The sequence below is a fragment of the Balaenoptera musculus genome, chromosome 13 (assembly GCF_009873245.2).
Source record: "Balaenoptera musculus isolate JJ_BM4_2016_0621 chromosome 13, mBalMus1.pri.v3, whole genome shotgun sequence".
Classification (NCBI taxonomy): Eukaryota; Metazoa; Chordata; class Mammalia; order Artiodactyla; family Balaenopteridae; genus Balaenoptera; species Balaenoptera musculus.
In genome coordinates, this window is record NC_045797.1 from 8,328,709 (window position 1) to 8,347,526 (window position 18,818).

The window sequence follows — 18,818 nt, forward strand, 5'->3', positions numbered from 1 at the left end:
TGCTGTCCACGAGACTCTCTGGAGACTCAGCAGCACGCTGACATCTCAGAAGCTCTGCTCTAGAAGAAGCATGGTGGGGGGTTCAGACTTTCCCAGGTAACAAGCATCCAGCACAGGCAGGTCCCTGAGTCCCTTCAGGCAAACGTTGCCATGTGTCTTAGAAATACACTTGGATCTGTTCTTCAGATTCAAACCAAACCCAGGGCACCATCATCTTGTCATCTCTCCTGTAAACTTGGCTGCTTCTTAGCCAAGTTTAGGGACAGGTTCCTATGTTCTGTCCCCACATTAAGGGCTTACGATTTTCCTTAAAAGCTGAAATTCTATTATAAAGAGGGGAAGGAGGGAAGAATCTGAAGATAGAGAATAAAGTAATAGAAAACCAAAAAAGTCACTCCTTTTGGAACCAAAAGGGAATGAGTTAAGCATAGTCTTCTAAACCTACCCTGAAAATGTTTTGAAAATCAAGTGGCATCTTTCAAGAAGAAAAGATGTGTCTATATTTCACGTTCACTTTTGAGTCAAAATGGAGAGCTCCACTCAGACAATTCATATGTAAATATAAGGACCACTAAACAGTTAAACTGGGAAATCTAGAAAACCCTGCCTTGCTTTGTCTCCAGGCAAACGGCCTGCATCCTTTTGGCCATTTCACTGATGCTAGACCAAGATGAAGAAATAAAATGAACCAACAGCCTGTGACTTTGTCTCTCCTGAATTTCATCCTAAAGCGGTTGTTTTGGCAGATGATACCATGGAAGGAACTTTCGATGCAATTCACACATTTGTCTTCTCAATTAAGATCTGAAAACTCCATATTTGAGAGAACTCACACCTACATGAGAATCTATTTTTAAAAATCCATTAGAGTGTCTGTCAGTGGGAATATGGGAGTGACCCTGGGTTCCAGATTTCCAGCTGGGAAAATGAGAGCGGGCACCCACCTTTGTACTGATGGAGGTCGGTCAGGTTCTCCTGGTACGTGAGGATGATGGTCTGGTACTGAGTGACGATCTGGCGCCGGAGGCTCTCCCAGCAAGGGGACAGTTCCCCCAGCTCTTCCAGTTCACACACTCTGCAAGCAAGACACACGCATCAGGCCGTGGCGCCGGCTCCCTCCCAGCAGAGGCTCAGGAGCCCTGACCAACCAGGAGGACAGATGGATGTGGACGCGTCATGCCCAGGGAAGAGGGCCGGCAGCAGGGCAGGACAGCAGACAGCTCCAAGAGCGGCTGTGAAAAAGGCAGACCACTGACCACGTGGAAACTGCACAGACAGGCTCTTCATAGGAACTTAGTCAAATGTTCAGGGAAAACTAAGTGAAGGAGTGAAGAGGGGAGTGCCTCCACCATGGCACCCTGGCGACCTTGCACGTGTCCAGAGGCCACAGGGGCGTGAAGGCTTGAACTGCAGCCTGAGTCTGACCCTCCCGGAGCACAGGAGGATTGGAGCCTGAGGGCAACTGCTACAGGCCCTCCCCACCCCCCCATCCCCCCCACCCGGGGCTGTCACTGCCTCCTGGACTCTGGGAGGCATGGGGCTTTCTGCCCTCACCAGAGCAGAGCTGCAGAGTATAAAGCTGTCCGGCGAGCCGGGCTGCTCAGCAACGGGGTCCCGTGGCTCCTGCTGTGGCCACCTGGCCCCTTATGTCGCACTGTCATCCTATTCGGGTCCGGGACAAGGACGCTGGGAAGCTGGCAACTTTAGCTATCGTTCCCTTTACTATCTGTGTAAGTAATGAACTGTCTAGATCTAAAAGTGCATAGAGAAGAAGACAAGAAAAAAAAGAATTTGTTATATCCACAAAAATGAAAGCTGTTTAAGAACTGAAATATAAACTTCTTAGCTCAGCAGGAAATAATAGCTACCTAATCAGAATAATGAACACACAAAATGGATTCAAAAAAAAAAAAAAGGATAACCACTTTAGGAAATTTAGGAAACTGGGGGGGGAAAGTATAAAAGACCTAAAATCCTCTTCACAGGAAATCAGCAGTTAATCTCTGAAGTTGATTAATTGAGTACTCTATACATAAATTTAGAAATATAGCAGAAAACACTAAAACGGCTAAAAGTGGTTGTTTCTTGGGAAGGAGATCAGAAAGTTGAGCATCCCAAGACTTATGTTTTTTGTTAAAAGCCTTTTTGCGCTCTTTGGCTTTTCATACTATGCACGTTTTCCTCTGAGGGGGGAAAAAAGCTAATTTTATAGAAGTGTTTTAGGAATCTACTAAATTTTCTAAAGTTAAAAAAAATTAAAAAGCTGTGCCATTTTATTATTATTAAATCAACAAGATTAATGTAAAAGAACCCTCGGTGCAGGCAAGGCTGGGTGGGACCGATGTCCCCGTGGGTTGCTGGCTGAGGGGCCCCGCCGGCCTTGGGTCTGCACCCGAGCCTGTCTGCCTCAGCCGCTGCGGGCCCTTCTCTCTCCGTGTCTCTGCCCGTGTGTCACGTGGCTCCTCCTTGTGCTTCGGGTGTCAGCTTAGTGTCACCGTCTCTCAGAGGCCTGCCCCGACCACCCTCCTCCTTCTTGCGGCCCCTTTTAGGTTCCGCACACCAGTGACCCGTCTGGGCCCCGTGTGGCCCAAGTTCTGTTACTGACTGTCTCCCACGGTCCATCTCGCTCATCAAGACCCCCGCCTCCCCACCACAGTGAGTAGAGCACTGGCCCCGTGGCCGGTGTGAGAAACAACAAAACCCTCCAAACCAACACAATGAATGAATGAATTCTTCCAAGTTATAGTGCACCAAACAGTGGGAAATTAGGCGTAACTAAAAATTTAGTGAAACTGAAGATATATAGAAAAGTAGATGGTAGCTATGTAAATATATTACAAATACGGAAAAGCTGAAAGGAAGTTTCAAAAAATTAACTCTATAAAATATACACAGGGCTTCCCTGGTGGCACAGTGGTTAAGAATCCGCCTGCCAACGCAGGGGACATGGGTTCGAGACCTGGTCCGGGAAGATCCCGCATGCCACGGAGCAACTAGGCCCGCCGTGCGCCACAACTACTGAGCCCGTGAGCCACAACTACTGAGTCTGCGCTCTAGAGCCCACGAGCCACAACTACGGAGCCCACGTGCCACAACTACTGAAGCCCGCATGCCTAGAGCCCATGCTCCGCAACAAGAGAAGCCACTGCAATGAGAAGCCCGTGCGCCGCAACGAAGAGAAGCCCCCTGCTCGCCACAACTAGAGAAAGCCCACGCGCAGCAACGAAGACCCAACAAGGCCAAAAATAAATAAATAAAATAAATTTATATAAAAAATAAATAAAATATACACATATGGGGGATAAAGCAGCTCATTGCATTATTCTTGCCATTTTTCTCTAAGTTCAAATTTTTTTTCAAGATAAAAAAATTAAAACAAAAGAGCTGTATTAAAACAGTAGGATCTGGCTGCACTGTTTTCCTTCATGCAGCTGCTGTGTTGCATCTATGATTAACAGTGCTCGAAGGCAAGGAGCAGAGATGACTCTTAGGCAGACAGGAGACATACTCTGCAGTGCCCGGGACTCCTCTCAGGCTGCTCCCCGCCTCAGGACCAGTGAAGCAGGCCCTGGGCTGAGAGACACAGAGGATCAGTGTCCTGATGGGTCATCCTTAGCCCTCTGGAGCCCGGACCGTAGAAAACCGTGACCCAGGCAGCCACAACCAGAGAGGGACCAGCTAGTCTAACTTTCTCAAGGCCGGAGGGGAGGGGCGGGGAGGGAAGCCCGTGCTCAGCAGGGGCACAGCTGGCGTGTCGGGCACGCTGTCTCGTGACGTCCTCGCACAGAAACCCCGGGACACAGGTGAGCAAACTGAGCCCAGGCCGCGGAGCAGGCAGGCGGTGGACGCTGGGCGTGCGGCCAGGCCCATCTGATGCCAGCGCCGCACCCACCCCACCCACGAGCCTTCCAGATGGGACGGGGCGTGTGACAGAGGGCCTCACCTGGCCGCGTCCTCCTCCAGCAGGAGCTTCACGAACTGCCGGGGCACGTGCAGGGACAGCACGCTCTCCGCCATCTGCTCCAGGATCCGCAGGTGGTTGCCCTCGGTGGTCGGGAACCGGTACATGCGGCAGATGGCACCGCCGAACACTGAGGCGGGAGGGGGACAGGCCGCGGTGAGCAGGCGCAGGCCGCCGCGGGGCCCTCCCCCCCGGCCCCCGGGCCTTCTTCCTGTTCATCTCCAGGGAGTTAAAACACTTACACCCACACCCACGGAGTGACCGAGCCCGAACGCCCCTGCCCCGTGACATGCGGTCTCATCATCCCAGACCGCGTCACCGGCTCTAAGGTGCTAGGACTGGGGCGGGGAGGCTGCCGGTCACCGAGCCCGACGCCATCGAGACAGAGCGAAAGGAAGGAGGAGCCCCCTCCCCGGAGGGTCACGAGGTCCCGACATGCTGCCACAAAGGACGGCACGCTGCTGTGCAGAGAGGTGACAATCGGCGTGCACAGCCGTGACAATCAGAGCGGGTGGGGAAGCAGACCACGAACCCACGTGGACACTCACGAGTGGCAAGAGTACCAACAGAGGAAGCTGTTTACCCGATTTCAGTAAAGTGTCTTTTCGCAACGAAGCGTATTTGGATCGGATTCCCAAGGCCTCGGTCAAGCTCTCGTCAACAGGCAGAACCATCTAAAAACACGTACAGAAAAGCATGAGAAAACTGTGACTCAGACTCCAGAGCACATCATGTCATAAAAGAACCCTTGAAACTAACATCCACCATCAACTCTATGAGAAACGCACGGCCACAGACAAGTGAAGCCCCCCCCAGGACACTGAACATACTTCGCCCACACAATCTTCTAGAAACGCACAACTTTCCACCAAGTCACTTCCCCTTGTCTTTGAGTGTTTTGATGTGTAGGATGAAAGGGCAGTGGTAGATGAGGCCCAGGAGTATTTCCACAGCTGATGTTTCAGGTTTATTTGGGGTAAAATGAGAGATCTCTGTATTTTACAATGACTACTTACCAGCGTTTGGGCTCTGAAATTAGAACTGTTGTTTGAGAGTGTCTGGGTGAGCGGCTGTGCATCACAGAGGGTGACACGGGGGGCGGGGTGGGGGGGGCACAGATGTGAGACGGGGCCCAGGCGGCTGCGAGGCATAGGAGCGTCTGGGAGAGGAAGACCGTAACCAGCCCTCAGGGATGACCTGGGTCTCACTCCACACCCACGAGCCGCCTCGCCCCTCCTGACTGACTGCAGCTCGCACTCTGGAGAGGGGCCGGCGTGGCCCGGGGCAGGGGCAGGCGCCCGCTTCTCTCTACCTGGAGAAGCGCCTGCGGCGGAGCCCAGCCTCCCCCTCCCCACAGCTCACGGGCAAAGTGCGTTGGGACAGTCCTCAACTCCTCACGGAGAGGAGCAAAGCGGTGTGCTCACCCGCCCGTTGACGGTGTCCAGAGACCGGGTCACGGGGGGCCGCTGGTCTGACTTCTCCTCCATCTGCCAGCCCATCACGGTGATGTTGCCCACTCGGTCGCTCTCCGCAGACCTGCAACCAGCAACGCGCTTCGGTAAACGGCGCCGTGACTGCGCTTCGTTTTCTGCTTCAACACAAAGCTCAGCCTCCTGGATGGTCAAGGGGTCCTGGGGGTGCCAGGATGGGGCCAGCTGGTCAGTCAGGCAGCAGTTACCGTGTGCACAGGCTCCGGGGGAGGCAGGTGAGGAGACGGGGGCACAGAAGAGGGCTGTGTCTGAGAAGGGACGAGGCCCCAGAGATGGGTGGCGTGCCTGGTGAAGCGGGGGTCGGGGGTAGCCAATGCCCGCTCGGGAGGCTGGTGCCCATCAGCCCTGGGCTGACCCCGCCCCGGAGAGTGATGCGGACACACCTTGGAATCGGGACTGGAGAGCATCTTCTTCTGGCACTAGACCCCTTTTCTGCTCATTCCCACCCCACCGTCAAGCTCTGATTAGCCTCAAGGCCTAGGCCAGGACCCCAAGTAAGCTGAGGTCACCCAGGATTTCCCAAAGCCTCTGAATCCTTCATGGTAAAGCTGACACCACTCTAGCCCTGGTCCGCTTTACTGCTAAGACCCCTCAGGGTGGCTGCTGGCTGCCTGGGCCCACCTGATTCATCCAGGGAAGCCCCAGTGAATCCCTGATTCATTCAGAGATACCCTGAAGCCTCTGGCTTTGTTATCTAAGCTGTGGGGCTTAGCCAGGTTCTAAATTTTTATGTGGTCACATGCATCCACTGACCATTTCCTCTGTGACTCACTCTCACGGTTCTTGTGCCTGGAAAAGTCCCTCCCCAGGCTCTCTGTTTGACGGTCAGCTCTAGCTCCTTTTAAAAAGGATGATGGGGCTTCCCTGGTGGCGCAGTGGTTAAGAATCTGCCTGCCAATGCAGGGGACACGGGTTCGAGCCCTGGTCCGGGAAGATCCCACATGCCGTGGAGCAACTAAGCCTGTGCGCCACAACTACTGAGCCTGCACTCTAGAGCCTGTAAGCCACAACTACTGAGCCCATGTGCCTAGAGCCCGTGCTCCTCAACAAGAGAAGCCACCACAATGAGAAGCCCACTCGCCGCAACCAAAGGAAAGCCCACGCGCAGCGACAAAGACCCAATGCAGCCAAAAAATAAAAAATAAAAAGTGCAGGCTCTGGAATCAGACTGCCTGGATTTGTATGTGGGCTCTGATAGTTCTTAGCTGGATAACACGGAGCAAGTTAATTAACCTCTCTGGACCTCAGGTTCCTCATCCCTAACATTACCTAATATCTCCTCCTAGGGTTGTAGTATTAGGTGAAGTCATACAGGAGAGCACACAGTAAGAGCTTAATAAATGACTATAAAATGTACATGTATAAAAATTTTAAATAACAATAAATAAATAAATAAAAAGGATGATGCCCACGTCTGACACTGAACCCTAATCCAACTAGAATCAGCTCTGGCGTATGATGCACCTGGGTGTTTTTCTCTAACGGCCCCTCCCCCAGGCGACCCTGCTTTTTCTCCCCGAGACCCCTTCCTCGTCCTGAGTCAAGCTCTCCTCACACACAGCAGGGTGAGCCCTGCCCAACGCCTTCAACTCCATCATCTCCGTATCTTCAAAGTGTCGCACTACTAGCAGGGAATTCATCTTCTGTGTCAAAATCTTCTTTGCTATTTGGGACTATTTCCCCAATTTTTACATTATTTTGAAAAAAAAAGAACACTATGTCAGGGTGGGAATTACCCCTAAAATGAATCTGGGAAGGACTGACACCTTGACCCCAACATAGTGGGGTCCCCCCCGCCCCCCTCCCCACATTCCTTCCTTCCACAAATGTTTACTGAGCAGCAGGCACTGTTCTAGGTCTTGGGATACAAGCAAAACCATGGAACATCCCTGCCCCCTGGGAGATCACATCCTATTAGGGAGGGGACAGATAACAGGAAAATATATTTGGTATTATTAGATGTATACCTAGGTTTTCCTTTGGGTCTGCATACTTCCTATGAACACTGCACATTTCCATTCCGTGAGAGGCCCTCTGACAGGCTTTTCTTCTCTCTCCTCAATGACAACCAAGTCCCCCCCACCAGAGACTGGCCTCTGGGGACATGGTGCTCTCTCAGTACAGGAAGTAGGGCCTTTCCCCATCTGTCCCTGGACCTCATAATTCCAGATCCTTGCAAAGGGACAAAATTAAATACCAACCTTAGTGTTAAATACAACCTATGATGCCTGTCCTGGAGCAGATCTTTGACGACAAATGTTCCAGAGCCCAGCAAGTACATCTGAGGAAGAGGGGGAGACAGCATTAGTGCACCTGCTTTGCCTCTGCTCCAACTGCCAGGTCCTGGGGAGTCCAGCTGGCTGGTTCTCTCCACACATCTGACCTCATCTCAGGAGCCCAATGGGGAGGCTCATAAAGACGTTCCCAAAGACAAATACATTTGGACATTAATTTGTGAGCCAGAAGTGAAGTCAATCTTGTGTTCACCTCTCAAACGATTACATAACTTTAAAAAAAGGGAAGAATAGCCCATGAACCACAACATGGTACTTAACTGTTCCCTGAGATCTATCCTTGACATCATACACGGAGAGCTTGATCTGTGTCATCTGATTGATAAGAGAGTCTTGAAAGAAGGCAATACTGCTTAGAAATATAGGATCGTTGGTTCCCTAGAATAGAAAAAAAAAAAAGAATCAGAATACAGAGTTGGATTTTTTGAACTGGTTGCTTCTGAAATACATCAACATTCTCAGAATGAGAAACTAACATTCTTACCAACTTGGATCAACACAAATGCAAATGGGGCTTACATGGATGCGTATAACCAAAACACTGTTTTCCAAAAAGGACAAAGTTTTCTGGGCCCAGATACAACAAACAGACCACCACACAAGCTGGGCCCAAGGGCTCATTCTAAGGGTTCCTCCCTCAGCAGGAAGGATTTTCTAAAACTGAGTTGAATGTCCACATGTATTCTTTTTTTTTAATAAATTAATTTATTTATTTTTGCTGTGTTGGGTCTTCGTTTCCGTGCGAGGGCTTTCTCTAGCTGTGGCAAGCGGGGGCCTCTCTTCATCGCGGTGCGCGGGCCTCTCACTATCGTGGCCTCTCTTGCTGTGGAGCACAGGCTCCAGACGCGCAGGCTCAGTAAGTGTGGCTCACGGGCCCAGTTGCTCCGTGGCATGTGGGATCTTCCCAGACCAGGGCTTGAACCCGTGTCCCCTGTATTGGCAGGCAGATTCTCAACCGCTGCGCCACCAGGGAAGCCCCCCACATGTATTCTTAGTCTTACAACTTCAGATGAGTTATGTATTTGGATCTACTACTGTGGGTTATTCCTTTAAGATGTACAAAGGCAGATGGAAGAGGACATGAATGGCCAGAGTTGGTTATTTCTAGAATCCTGGGCTTGGAATAATTACGGTCCGGCTTTCTTAGGGCTATCCCTTTCTGAGGACTAGCTGCTAGTGTCTCAGTCGTAGGTAGCTACTTCCTGGCAGCCCGGCCTTGCCCCCCAAAGCGCCATTACATCAGACTCTCTTCCTCAGGCAGTGGTTAGCGATCTCAGCCAAACAGTTAGCAGTTCCTGTCTGTACCTGCAGCTCCAGCTCGAATGTCTCAGCGCCTGCTGGACAGTGCCCGCCCCAGGTGGCCAGCTGGGGCCGCAGCCCCACCCAACCTCTCCCTCCATCCGCTGGTTCGGACCCTCTCTGACTCTCTGTCCAAGGAGGCTGCAGACCCAGGCACCTGCTTTGGTGCCTTCTTCTGCTTTGTTCTCAACCACCCAGCATCGATGCACCCCCACCAGTTCCACCTCCAGAGCCTCCCTCTCATGCCCCCTTCTTTCCACTCCTCCCTGCTGCCAGTCAGGCCCCACAGCACTGTCACTCCCCCAGCGACCTCTGACTCAGGGCCTCCCTGAAACACAGCTGTGGACAAGCCTGCCCCGGCCGGGCAAGACCCCCGCTTCCCTGCGCTCCTGCTGTGTCTTCTGCACACACTGAACAGGATCAAGTTACTCTCCAAACCCACACGATGAGCTGGATGGGACCTCGTCCTCCGGGTACCGTCCTCGTCTCTCTGCTCTAACAGAGACCACACTCTGCTCTGTCTGCACGAGCCACGCTCATTCCCGCCTCCTCACCCACAGGATGGCAGACTCCTTGAGGGCAGGGACGGGGCCTCAAGGGTCTTTGTATCATCCGCAGCACCCAGCACTAGGCTTCATACGTAGGCAGTGCTCGACAAATGCTGAGAAAACAGAATTGTTGGCTCGAACTTGGAAATGCATTTCTAAGAGAATGAAAAAGTGTCTGTCTTCCAAAATGTGAAACTGGGAAAGAAGGGGAAATGCAATTTGTTTGGTGGAGATTGCCAGGGAGGAGATACTTCACCTAGAGGCTCACGTCACCAACAAAATCCAACAGGAGCTCACACCAGCCAACTCCTACACTTAGTTTCATAACTTACATGATGTGCTCATCTAAAGAAATTTTGTAAAATTCCCCAGGCGAACGCATATCATTTCATTTAATGTAAAAAGTAAACACATAGCACACACATCTCAAAAGAATATAAAAATAAAAACCAATAAAAATAAAGGTATGCCTAGTAAGAGGGTTGGTTAAGAGTGAACACTCTCCAAACTCTGATTAATGAGCACACCTGTCCAAAAGTAGCAGCCAACTGGAGGTGACAAGGAAGAATCGGGTCTTACCTCTTAAAAGGCAATCAGCCTTAGGGGACCACTGTTCAGAAACAGCCTGCCAATAGACAATCAATAATAACTGCAAAGGATATGGCAAATATAAATGCCACCCAGATGAGTAAGTGTGATGAAAGATACCAATGTACTGAAAAGCCATGGAAGAACAGGGACGATCCACAGGAATGCAGCTGCAGCTACAGGTGCTCAGGCCACTGAAGAGCCCTCCCGTCGGGATCAGAAACACTGTCACGGAGCCGCCGGAGGGAGGCCAGGGGCCAGCAGCACCCACCTCAATGATCTCCGTCTGCGCGTGCTTCGTCCAGAACGCCTGGGGTGGGGTGGTCACACTCACTGCTACAAAGCTATTTGGTTTTCGATCTAGCGATGGCGTATGCAGCTCACTGCAAGCTACAGAATTAAAACAATAGAAATAAAATAAATAAAATTAAATAAATATAAAATAGAAATGAATCTTTAAAATCAGGCTCTAGTTAGTTCTCTGTTCCAAATGCACCCAAAGAAAGCAAGAGAAGTAAATGACACTCAAAGGGATGAGATGATCACATTGTCAGTTGTCACAGGGAGGTGATTTTTCAGATTAGAAGCAATCCCTTCTCATTCCTCCCCGCCTTCCCCAGGCCCCAGGACAGCAATGCAGGCACTGCCAATGGAAGGCTCTCTACATCCACGGAAGGGATGACATAGGAAGGGTCTGACCCATAAAGTCTGACCTTAATGACTAATTGGAGCTAAGCAGCCACAGAGTTGATGAAATCAAGACCCAGCTACACACACCCGCATCCAGGACTTCCGCTGCCTTAGCTTATGGTGTCCCCAGATCTGTGTGTGATGTATGTTGGAAGCAAATTAAAATTCTATGGCAAAATAAACAAAGCTTTTTTTTTTTTTTTAAGGAAGTCATTGCTCATTTATTCTCCTTATAAGACTTATATCAAATGTAAGATTACTAAACATGTGACTTTTCAAAACAAAAGGTGCCCTGTAGAACTGTTTCAGTTAGAAAACGTACTAAGCATTTTGAAAGACTGAAGATAACTCTATCATAGAAGGGACCCACAGGAAAAATGATCATACGTCTTTGAATCTAACATGCTATCTATTGTAAAATGTATTATGAGAGGAAAAAAAAGGCCCACTGCCATGAGTCTATGATATGCCACTGATTGTAAGACACTTTCTGATTAAAGAGATACTAAAAGATGAAAAAATATCCACCTTGTAACTGATGAAACATATGGTAAATCATTCAACACTCATAAAAAGAAGTGGCTTTTCTGGAGGGGCACTGAACATGTCCCACAGTGCTGTAAGCCTTTGGTTAATTCCCAGAGTTCAGAAACAATTGATTTTTTAAAAAAATTTTATAATTTTTCATTTTTATACAATTTCTAAAGGTTACTTTCCATTTACACTTATTACAAAATATTGGCTATATTTCCCATGTTGTACTATACACCCTTGAGCCTATCTTACACTCAGTGGTTTGTACCTCCTACTCCCCCCACCCCTGTATTGCCCCTTCCAGCTCTCCCTACTGGTAACCACCAGTTTGTTCTCTATATCTGTAAGTCTACTTCTTTTTTGTTATATTCACTAGTTTGTTGTATTTTTTAGATCCCACATATAAGTGATATCATACAGTATTTGTCTTTCTCTGTCTGACTTATTTCACTTAGCATAATGCCCTCCAAGTCCATCCATGTTGCTGCAAAGGACAAAATTTCATCCTTTTTTATGGCTGAGTAATATTCCATTGTATCTGTATATACCACATCTTCTTTATCCATTCATCTGTTGATGGGCACTTAGGTTGTTTCAATATCTTGACAATTGAAACAATTGATTTTGACCATTTTTTCATTGCCTTTATGAAGGAGAGGATTTTTAGAGGTCTTTATTCCTGCTCTCATCATTCTCATTGATTTTTAAAATGCTCACTGGTGACTTAAAATTCAGAAACTGATTTTTACTTCTGCAAATTAATTTACTTCTGAAAATTAATCTCTTTGTATTATCTTCTCATACATCTTCATGGATTTTCATTACTTATTGGAATATAATAAAATACAAAGACCTTAGGTTTTCAGTTCAATGAGTTTTGACAATCATATACACCCATGTAACCCTCATCAAAACAAGATACCTTTTCCCATCAGGCGAGAAAGTTCCCCCCATACTTCCCAGTCAATTCCCCTACCTCTGCAACCACTTTCTGATTTTTATCACTTTTGTCCATTCTTGAATTTCACATAAACGGAACATTTTTAAGATTCCTCTGTATTGTTTATATACCAATATTTCATTCTTCTTTTTAAAAATTGAATTATATTCCATTGTATGAATGTACCAACATTTACTTATCAGTCCCGCTGTTAATAGACATTCGGGTTGTTTCCAGTTTGGAACTATTATAAATAAAGGTGCTATAAACATTCTTACATCTTTTTGTGAACATGTTTTCTTTCTTTTGCCTAAGTACCTAGGAGTGGGATTTCTAGCTTATAGTACAGGATACACTTAGCTTTGTAAGAAGCTGACAGTCTTCTAAAGTGGCTGTATCATTTTACAATCCCACCAGCAATTTACATGAGTTCCAGTTGCTCATAATGTTAAACATCTTTTCACCATGTGTTATTGTTCATTGTTATAACTTCTTTTGTCAAGAGTCTGCTCAAGTCTTTTGCTCATTTTTAAATCGAGTTGATTTTCTTTTAACAGTTGATTTGTAAGCATTTTATTCTGGATCTGTCCTTTGTCAGGTATATGGGTTGTGAATATTTTTTTTCCCAGTCTGTGGTTTATTTATTCATTTGCTTAAAGAGTTCTACAGTTTTTGATTTTTTGATTTTAGATTTTTAATTTTAGAGAACAGCAGGCAGAAAAATGTCCCTCCCCCTAAAAAGTATCCACGTTCTAATCCCGGGAACCTGTGAATATATTATAATAATAGGCAAAAAAAAGACTTCATAGATGTGATTAAGGTCATGGAATCTTGACATGAAAAGATTATTCTGGATTATCTGGGTGTGCTTAATCTAATCACATGAGCTCTTAAAAGTACAAGTGGAAGGTGGAAGGGTGAGTTAGATAGATGTGACAATAAAAAAAAGAGAGACAGGAGAGATTCTAAGCATGAAAGGCACTCAACCTGCCATTGCTGGCTTCGAAGATGGAGGAAGGGGCCACAGCCACAGAATGTGAGTGGCCCTTATAAGTTGAGAACAGGCCTCAACCCAGTAGCTAGCAAAGAAATGGGGACCTCAGTCCTAAAACCACAAGTAACTCATTCTGCCAACAACTTGAATGAACAAGGAAACACATTCTCCCCTAGAGCCCCCAGAAAGGACCGCATCCATGCTGAAGCTTTCATTTTGGTGTTATAAGATTCTAAGCAGAGACCCAGCTGAGCCCTCTGGGTTTCTGACCTAACGGAACTGTAAGATAATAAATTTGCATTGTTTTAAGGTGCTATGTTATGGTCATTTGTTATGGCAGCAATAGCAAACTAAAACACAGAGTTAGTACTTTCTGCCAAGAAAGCTCTGCCAACCCTCAAGTTGTGGTTGTGAGTTATTTATTTTCTTCCAGAAGCTTTAAGGTTTTATTATTTTCTAAAAATTCTATTCTATTTCTTCTACTATGTCTGCCTCAACAGAAATCAGGGATTTGACTGTTCCATTTGCTCTCCCTCCTTTAAGCTACCCCCATCGGTGACCCTGGTCTGGTCTCTCTTGGCCTGCCCTCTCATCATGTGAGGTTAGAACATCCGAGTCTCTCAAGCGCAAGTGATGGCAGGTAGGTTGAGACACAGCAGGTGGCCCAAAGCTGGAAAGACTGATTATCAGCTTAAGGGCTGATGGGCCAACTGCCACTCTCAGAACACACCTCCCCACGGGTGACATTCTCTCCTGGCCTCGTCCCCACCCAGCCTGTCTAAATCTCACGCAAGGTTTAATTCCTAGCTCAGTTCCATGGCTTCCACGAAGCTTTCTCTCTACAGCCCACAGTCACGTCTCCTTCTGTTTATCACTTACACATCACTCCTCTGGCATATTTCCACAGAAACCATTAATCTCTGATATGCGGGTCTTGTCTCTCCAACCAGAGCATCTGTAGTCCCAGCTGAATAAATGCTATTGATGTAAACCGGTAAAACATATTTCGAGTGCATATCATTTGACTCAGCAATTCTATATCCAAGAGTTTATCCTAGGGAAATAATCAGCAAAATATATGAAAGATCCATGTACAAAAGTACGTTAACTGTGCTGGTGTGTTTATAATGGCAAACTGGAAAGACCTAAATGTCCAGCAATAGGAGATTGGTTAAAAAAAATATGGCGCAGCCATACAATAGATTCCATGTCGGCATCTAAAACGATGAGGTGGCAGATCCACGTTTATTAAAATGAAAAGATGCCAGTGATATTTCCCTACATGAAAAAAAAAAACCATGTTAAGAACACTAGGATGACATTTTTGTAAATAATTCCATCACCTCCACAACTAAAAATCATCAAAAATTTCTGTATAACCCTGTGTGGGTGTTAAAAAATATCTGGAAGAATATACACCAAAATGCCAACTGTGATTCTCTCTCTCTGTTAGGGTTTACATTTTCTCTATTAAAGGTTTTTAAATGAGTACTTTTTAATTTTAAACTTCTATTTTTAAGATAAAATATTTGACCATTCAATTATCTGACTCCTACTCCTCATCTTTTTTTTTTTAAATTGTGGCAAAATTCATTTAACATAAAATTCACCCTCACTTTTTTTTTTTTTTAAACTTTATTTATTTATTTATTTATTTATTCTTGGCCGTGTTGGGTCTTCGTTTCTGTGCGAGGGCTTTCTCTAGTTGCGGCAAGCGGGGGCCACTCTTCATCGCGGTGCGCGGGCCTCTCACTATCGCTGCCTCTCTTGTTGCGGAGCACAGGCTCCAGACGCGCAGGCTCAGCAGTTGTGGCTCACGGGCCCAGTTGCTCCGTGGCATGTGGGATCTTCCCAGACCAGGGCTCGAACCCGTGTCCCCTGCATTGGCAGGCAGACTCTCAACCACTGCGGCACCAGGGAAGCCCTCACCCTCACTTTTTAAAGCTGTTTCTTCCTCCATCTGTCTAATTAATATGACTACATTACCGCCCTTGACTTGCCAGATTCAGAAATGTCCTGATTTCTAGATTTCTATTATAGCGGTGAAGATTTTTAACTTAATTATATCCACTCTCATTCTCTCTCTAAACTCAGTTTAGCTCAACTTTTTTGTTACATCCATGTTCTGCATTATTAAAGCTAAGTGAATACTATTCATTACGGGATTTCTTTCACTTCTCTCCTGCGTTGGACTCTGTTTCCTGGATCTTCTTTCTTCTCAGTTTATTCCCTCTTTTCGGTGGAGCACATCCTCCACTAACTTCCAGAGAAAGTATGTGGGGAAAGTAAATTTATTTGAGACTCTGTATGATGAAACAAATGTCTTCCTACCTTCACACTGATCGATAATCTGGTTGAGCAGAGAACTGCAGGTTGGAGATATTTCTCCACTCATATTAAAGATGTGGCCCCACTGTCTTCAAGCTTCCAATGTCCCCAAGAATCTCCAGGCCAGTTCCATCCCCTGGGGAGGACCAGTTGGTTTTTTTCCTCTCTGGAAGTTTTTAGGATCTTCATTTTATTCCCAGTGCTCTGAAATTTCACCGTGACGTGCCTTGTTATGGGCTCTGCGGTTCTGAGAGATGCTTGTATAATTTCTTGTTAATTTTGTCCCTTACATTCTTTCCTATTTTATAAATGTTGAGCCTCCTGAATTTGCTAATTTTCCATTTCTCTCCCATTTTCTAGTTTGCTCTTAAAATTTTACTTTCTGGGATAATTCCTCAAATATCTTCCAACCTTTATTGAATTTTAAAATACTCTGTTATATTTTAAGCTTCTCAGACTGTACATGTTCTTCAGTTGTTGTTTTTCTTCATAGTCTCCTGGGTTTTTTTATGGATACACCATCATCTCTTGAGGATACACATTATAATTTCTTTGACGTTTTCTTCTTTCTTCAATGTCTCTGTTTCTTCCAAGTTCTATTTTTTTCTATCTTTCATGGTGTGGGCCTTCCACAAAGGTCTAGTGATCTGTGCTTTCATTTTGTTTTGAATCACCGCTGAGGTATAATTTGTATGTAAAACGCACCCATTTTAAGCGCAGCACTCGGTGAGTTTTGATCAGCATACACGCCCATAGACCCACCACCGCTGTCCAGACACAGAGCATCTCCATCACCCCAAAGGGCTCCCTGTGCCCCTTTCCAGTCAGTCCTCAGGCTCACTCCCAGATAACCATTAACCTGTTTTCTCTCACTACAGATTCATCCTTCTGAGTTTCACATAAATGGAATTACACAACACATGGCCTCTTATTACGGCTTCTTTCACTTTGCACGGTGCTTCTGAGATGCACCCATGGCGTGTGTGTATCAGTGACTGGTCCTTTTCCCTGCTGAGCGGCTGTCTGTTGTATGCATGCAACATAGTTAATCTTCCTGCTGATGGACGATGTTTCCAGTGCTGGATATTACAAATAAAGCTGCAATCAACATGCACGCACCAACCTCTGTGAGCACAAATAAAAGTCCGTTTGTTTCTAAGAATGTGGTATCAGGAGGCTGAGGTGTACGGTGGGCTCCGCGGGCTCCGCGACAGTGAATGGGTGGCCGGCCGGCCTCTTTTGGCTGGGTTCCAAAGGCCAGCATCTCTGTCTCTTTGTGCGGGGGGAGTGGGAGTGGGGAGTGGGGTGGTTTACTTTCTCCAGAGAGAGCCTCCAGCCTGGAGGAATAAGCCCAACAGAAGGAGGACGAGAGGAAGAAGGGTAGGGAGGGCGAGGTGGGTGCGTGTCACTCAGCAGACTTCCACGGACAAGGGGAGAGGAACACTAAAGAGTGCCGGGCCTCGGAGCAGAACCTTCTGCGACGAGCCACACTGCCCGAGCCCGGAGCCAGTGCAGCCCACGGCAGTGGTTGGTACACTCTCTCATCTGATGCTCGCGAGAGGGAGAGCATCAGGGGTCAGCTCTTCCGCGCGTGGAGCACGGATCCGAGGGCTAGAGAGCTAAATGCAACCCCACAGGGCCTTGTGGCCGCGGGCGGACAGCACTGGCCCTAAGCCCCGTTTCCTCACCCCTCCCTGCCCCTCCCAGGGGGTAGGAGAGGGGAGGGGAGGCTGTCTTCGCGGCTCTGGGTGGGCTTACCTCCCGCCCCTCCCCACTGCCAGCCGGCAGTGAGCACGTGCTGGGGGACACGAGCCCCGCAGGCAGGCAGGCGGCCCCCCGAGGTTCCCTCCCACCCACAGGAGGTTCACACCAGCCTCGGAGCTTCATCTCCCCAGAAGCACTTGGGCAGCAGTGGTGGCAGCAGCAACATCTCTGAGACACACTCCTGCCAGTCGTGGAGTGTTTGTTTTTGTTTTTAAGCAACCTGTATTTTAAGACAAGAAAATTGAAAAGACACCTACCTAAGCTGAATTCTAGAATGGGCTCATCTGGATCTTGTATACTTCCTGGATAAAAAAGAAATGACAGAAAAAAAAATCACCCTTAATAAACTTTTTCCTGCTTTCAGATTTGATGCAAAAAACTCAACACACTGGTGGCAATCATTTCACAATATGTATAAATTAAACCATCAAGCTGTATATCTTAAACTTATAGTGATATATGTCATTTACTTCTCAATAAAACTGGGAAGAAAAACCCAACGCTCTGCTTTCTTTTCCCTCACAGACTGTTACAGGAGATGATTTCTTTGTTTGCTAAACATTTTATTTTGAGATTCCTAAGAAGTCTCTGACCCCGAGACCAAAACTCCTCCCACTTGGGTCTGCACACTCACAACACAAAGGGCTTTTATTAGGGTCTGGGCACTTGCCAGACAGGCACTGTGGACATTCCCACGTTATCTATTGGCAAATGAGCCCTGGAGGTGCCCACGCAAACTGGAAAACTGATGGCGGGCAGGTTCCAGTGGAAGCAATTCCCAGGAAGCGGGCTGACTTCCCCCCATTCCAGTTCAAGCAGAGGGACGCCAGGCCTGGCCCTCCCAGCGCTGCCACAGTATGGGACCCGCGGGCAGGCCCGGTGAGGCTCACCTGCCAGAGAGAGGCCAAGCATGTCGGCTGCCACATCGATGGTGGAAGCCCGCTGCATCGCACGGGCCCTGGTGCCATGGCGAGGGCTGTGCTCTCTTGCTGTCATGATGTCATTGGTGACGATGTGCTTCCTGTTCCTGGGTCAGACCACGCCTGATTCCCCGGGAAGCGCTGTCACCAAGCCCTAGTCCCCTAAGGTGGCAGTAGTCCTGAGACATAAAAACAAACACTGTTTTTTTCAAAAAACAAACAACAACAACAAAAAAAAAACAGGGATGGTGACGAAGAGACACTGTGCCCTCATGGAGAGAGCACGCTGACCTACATGGACAAGATGCAGCAAAGCCAGGGTCCCCTGGCAATGAGGAGCCAGGACGGAGAGTCCGATGAGCTGGGCCCCGTCTAGTCACCTCCTCTGTACTCACACACAGGCCAGCACGGTCCGTCCGTGGGGTCCCGTAAAGAAATCATGTTCTCTTCAACAGAGACATGCCACAT

General features: G+C 47.6%; 1 protein-coding gene across 9 annotated transcripts in view; it reads right to left on the bottom strand.

Moving 5' to 3' along the window:
- The window catches only part of INPP4A (inositol polyphosphate-4-phosphatase type I A), a 126,953-nt gene that overhangs the window by 37,470 nt on the left and 70,665 nt on the right, over positions 1–18,818 (bottom strand). For all 9 annotated transcript variants that reach the window (XM_036873041.1, XM_036873037.1, XM_036873040.1 and 6 more), the window contains 9 exons: positions 18,321–18,529; positions 17,688–17,732; positions 10,452–10,570; positions 8,007–8,123; positions 7,653–7,732; positions 5,386–5,497; positions 4,545–4,635; positions 3,944–4,091; positions 945–1,075 (listed from right to left, as the gene is read on the bottom strand). In XM_036873041.1, the coding sequence (XP_036728936.1) occupies positions 945–1,075; positions 3,944–4,091; positions 4,545–4,635; positions 5,386–5,497; positions 7,653–7,732; positions 8,007–8,123; positions 10,452–10,570; positions 17,688–17,732; positions 18,321–18,426 (949 nt within the window). In that variant the 5' untranslated portion in view covers positions 18,427–18,529. The remainder of the gene's footprint in view (positions 1–944; positions 1,076–3,943; positions 4,092–4,544; positions 4,636–5,385; positions 5,498–7,652; positions 7,733–8,006; positions 8,124–10,451; positions 10,571–17,687; positions 17,733–18,320; positions 18,530–18,818) is intronic.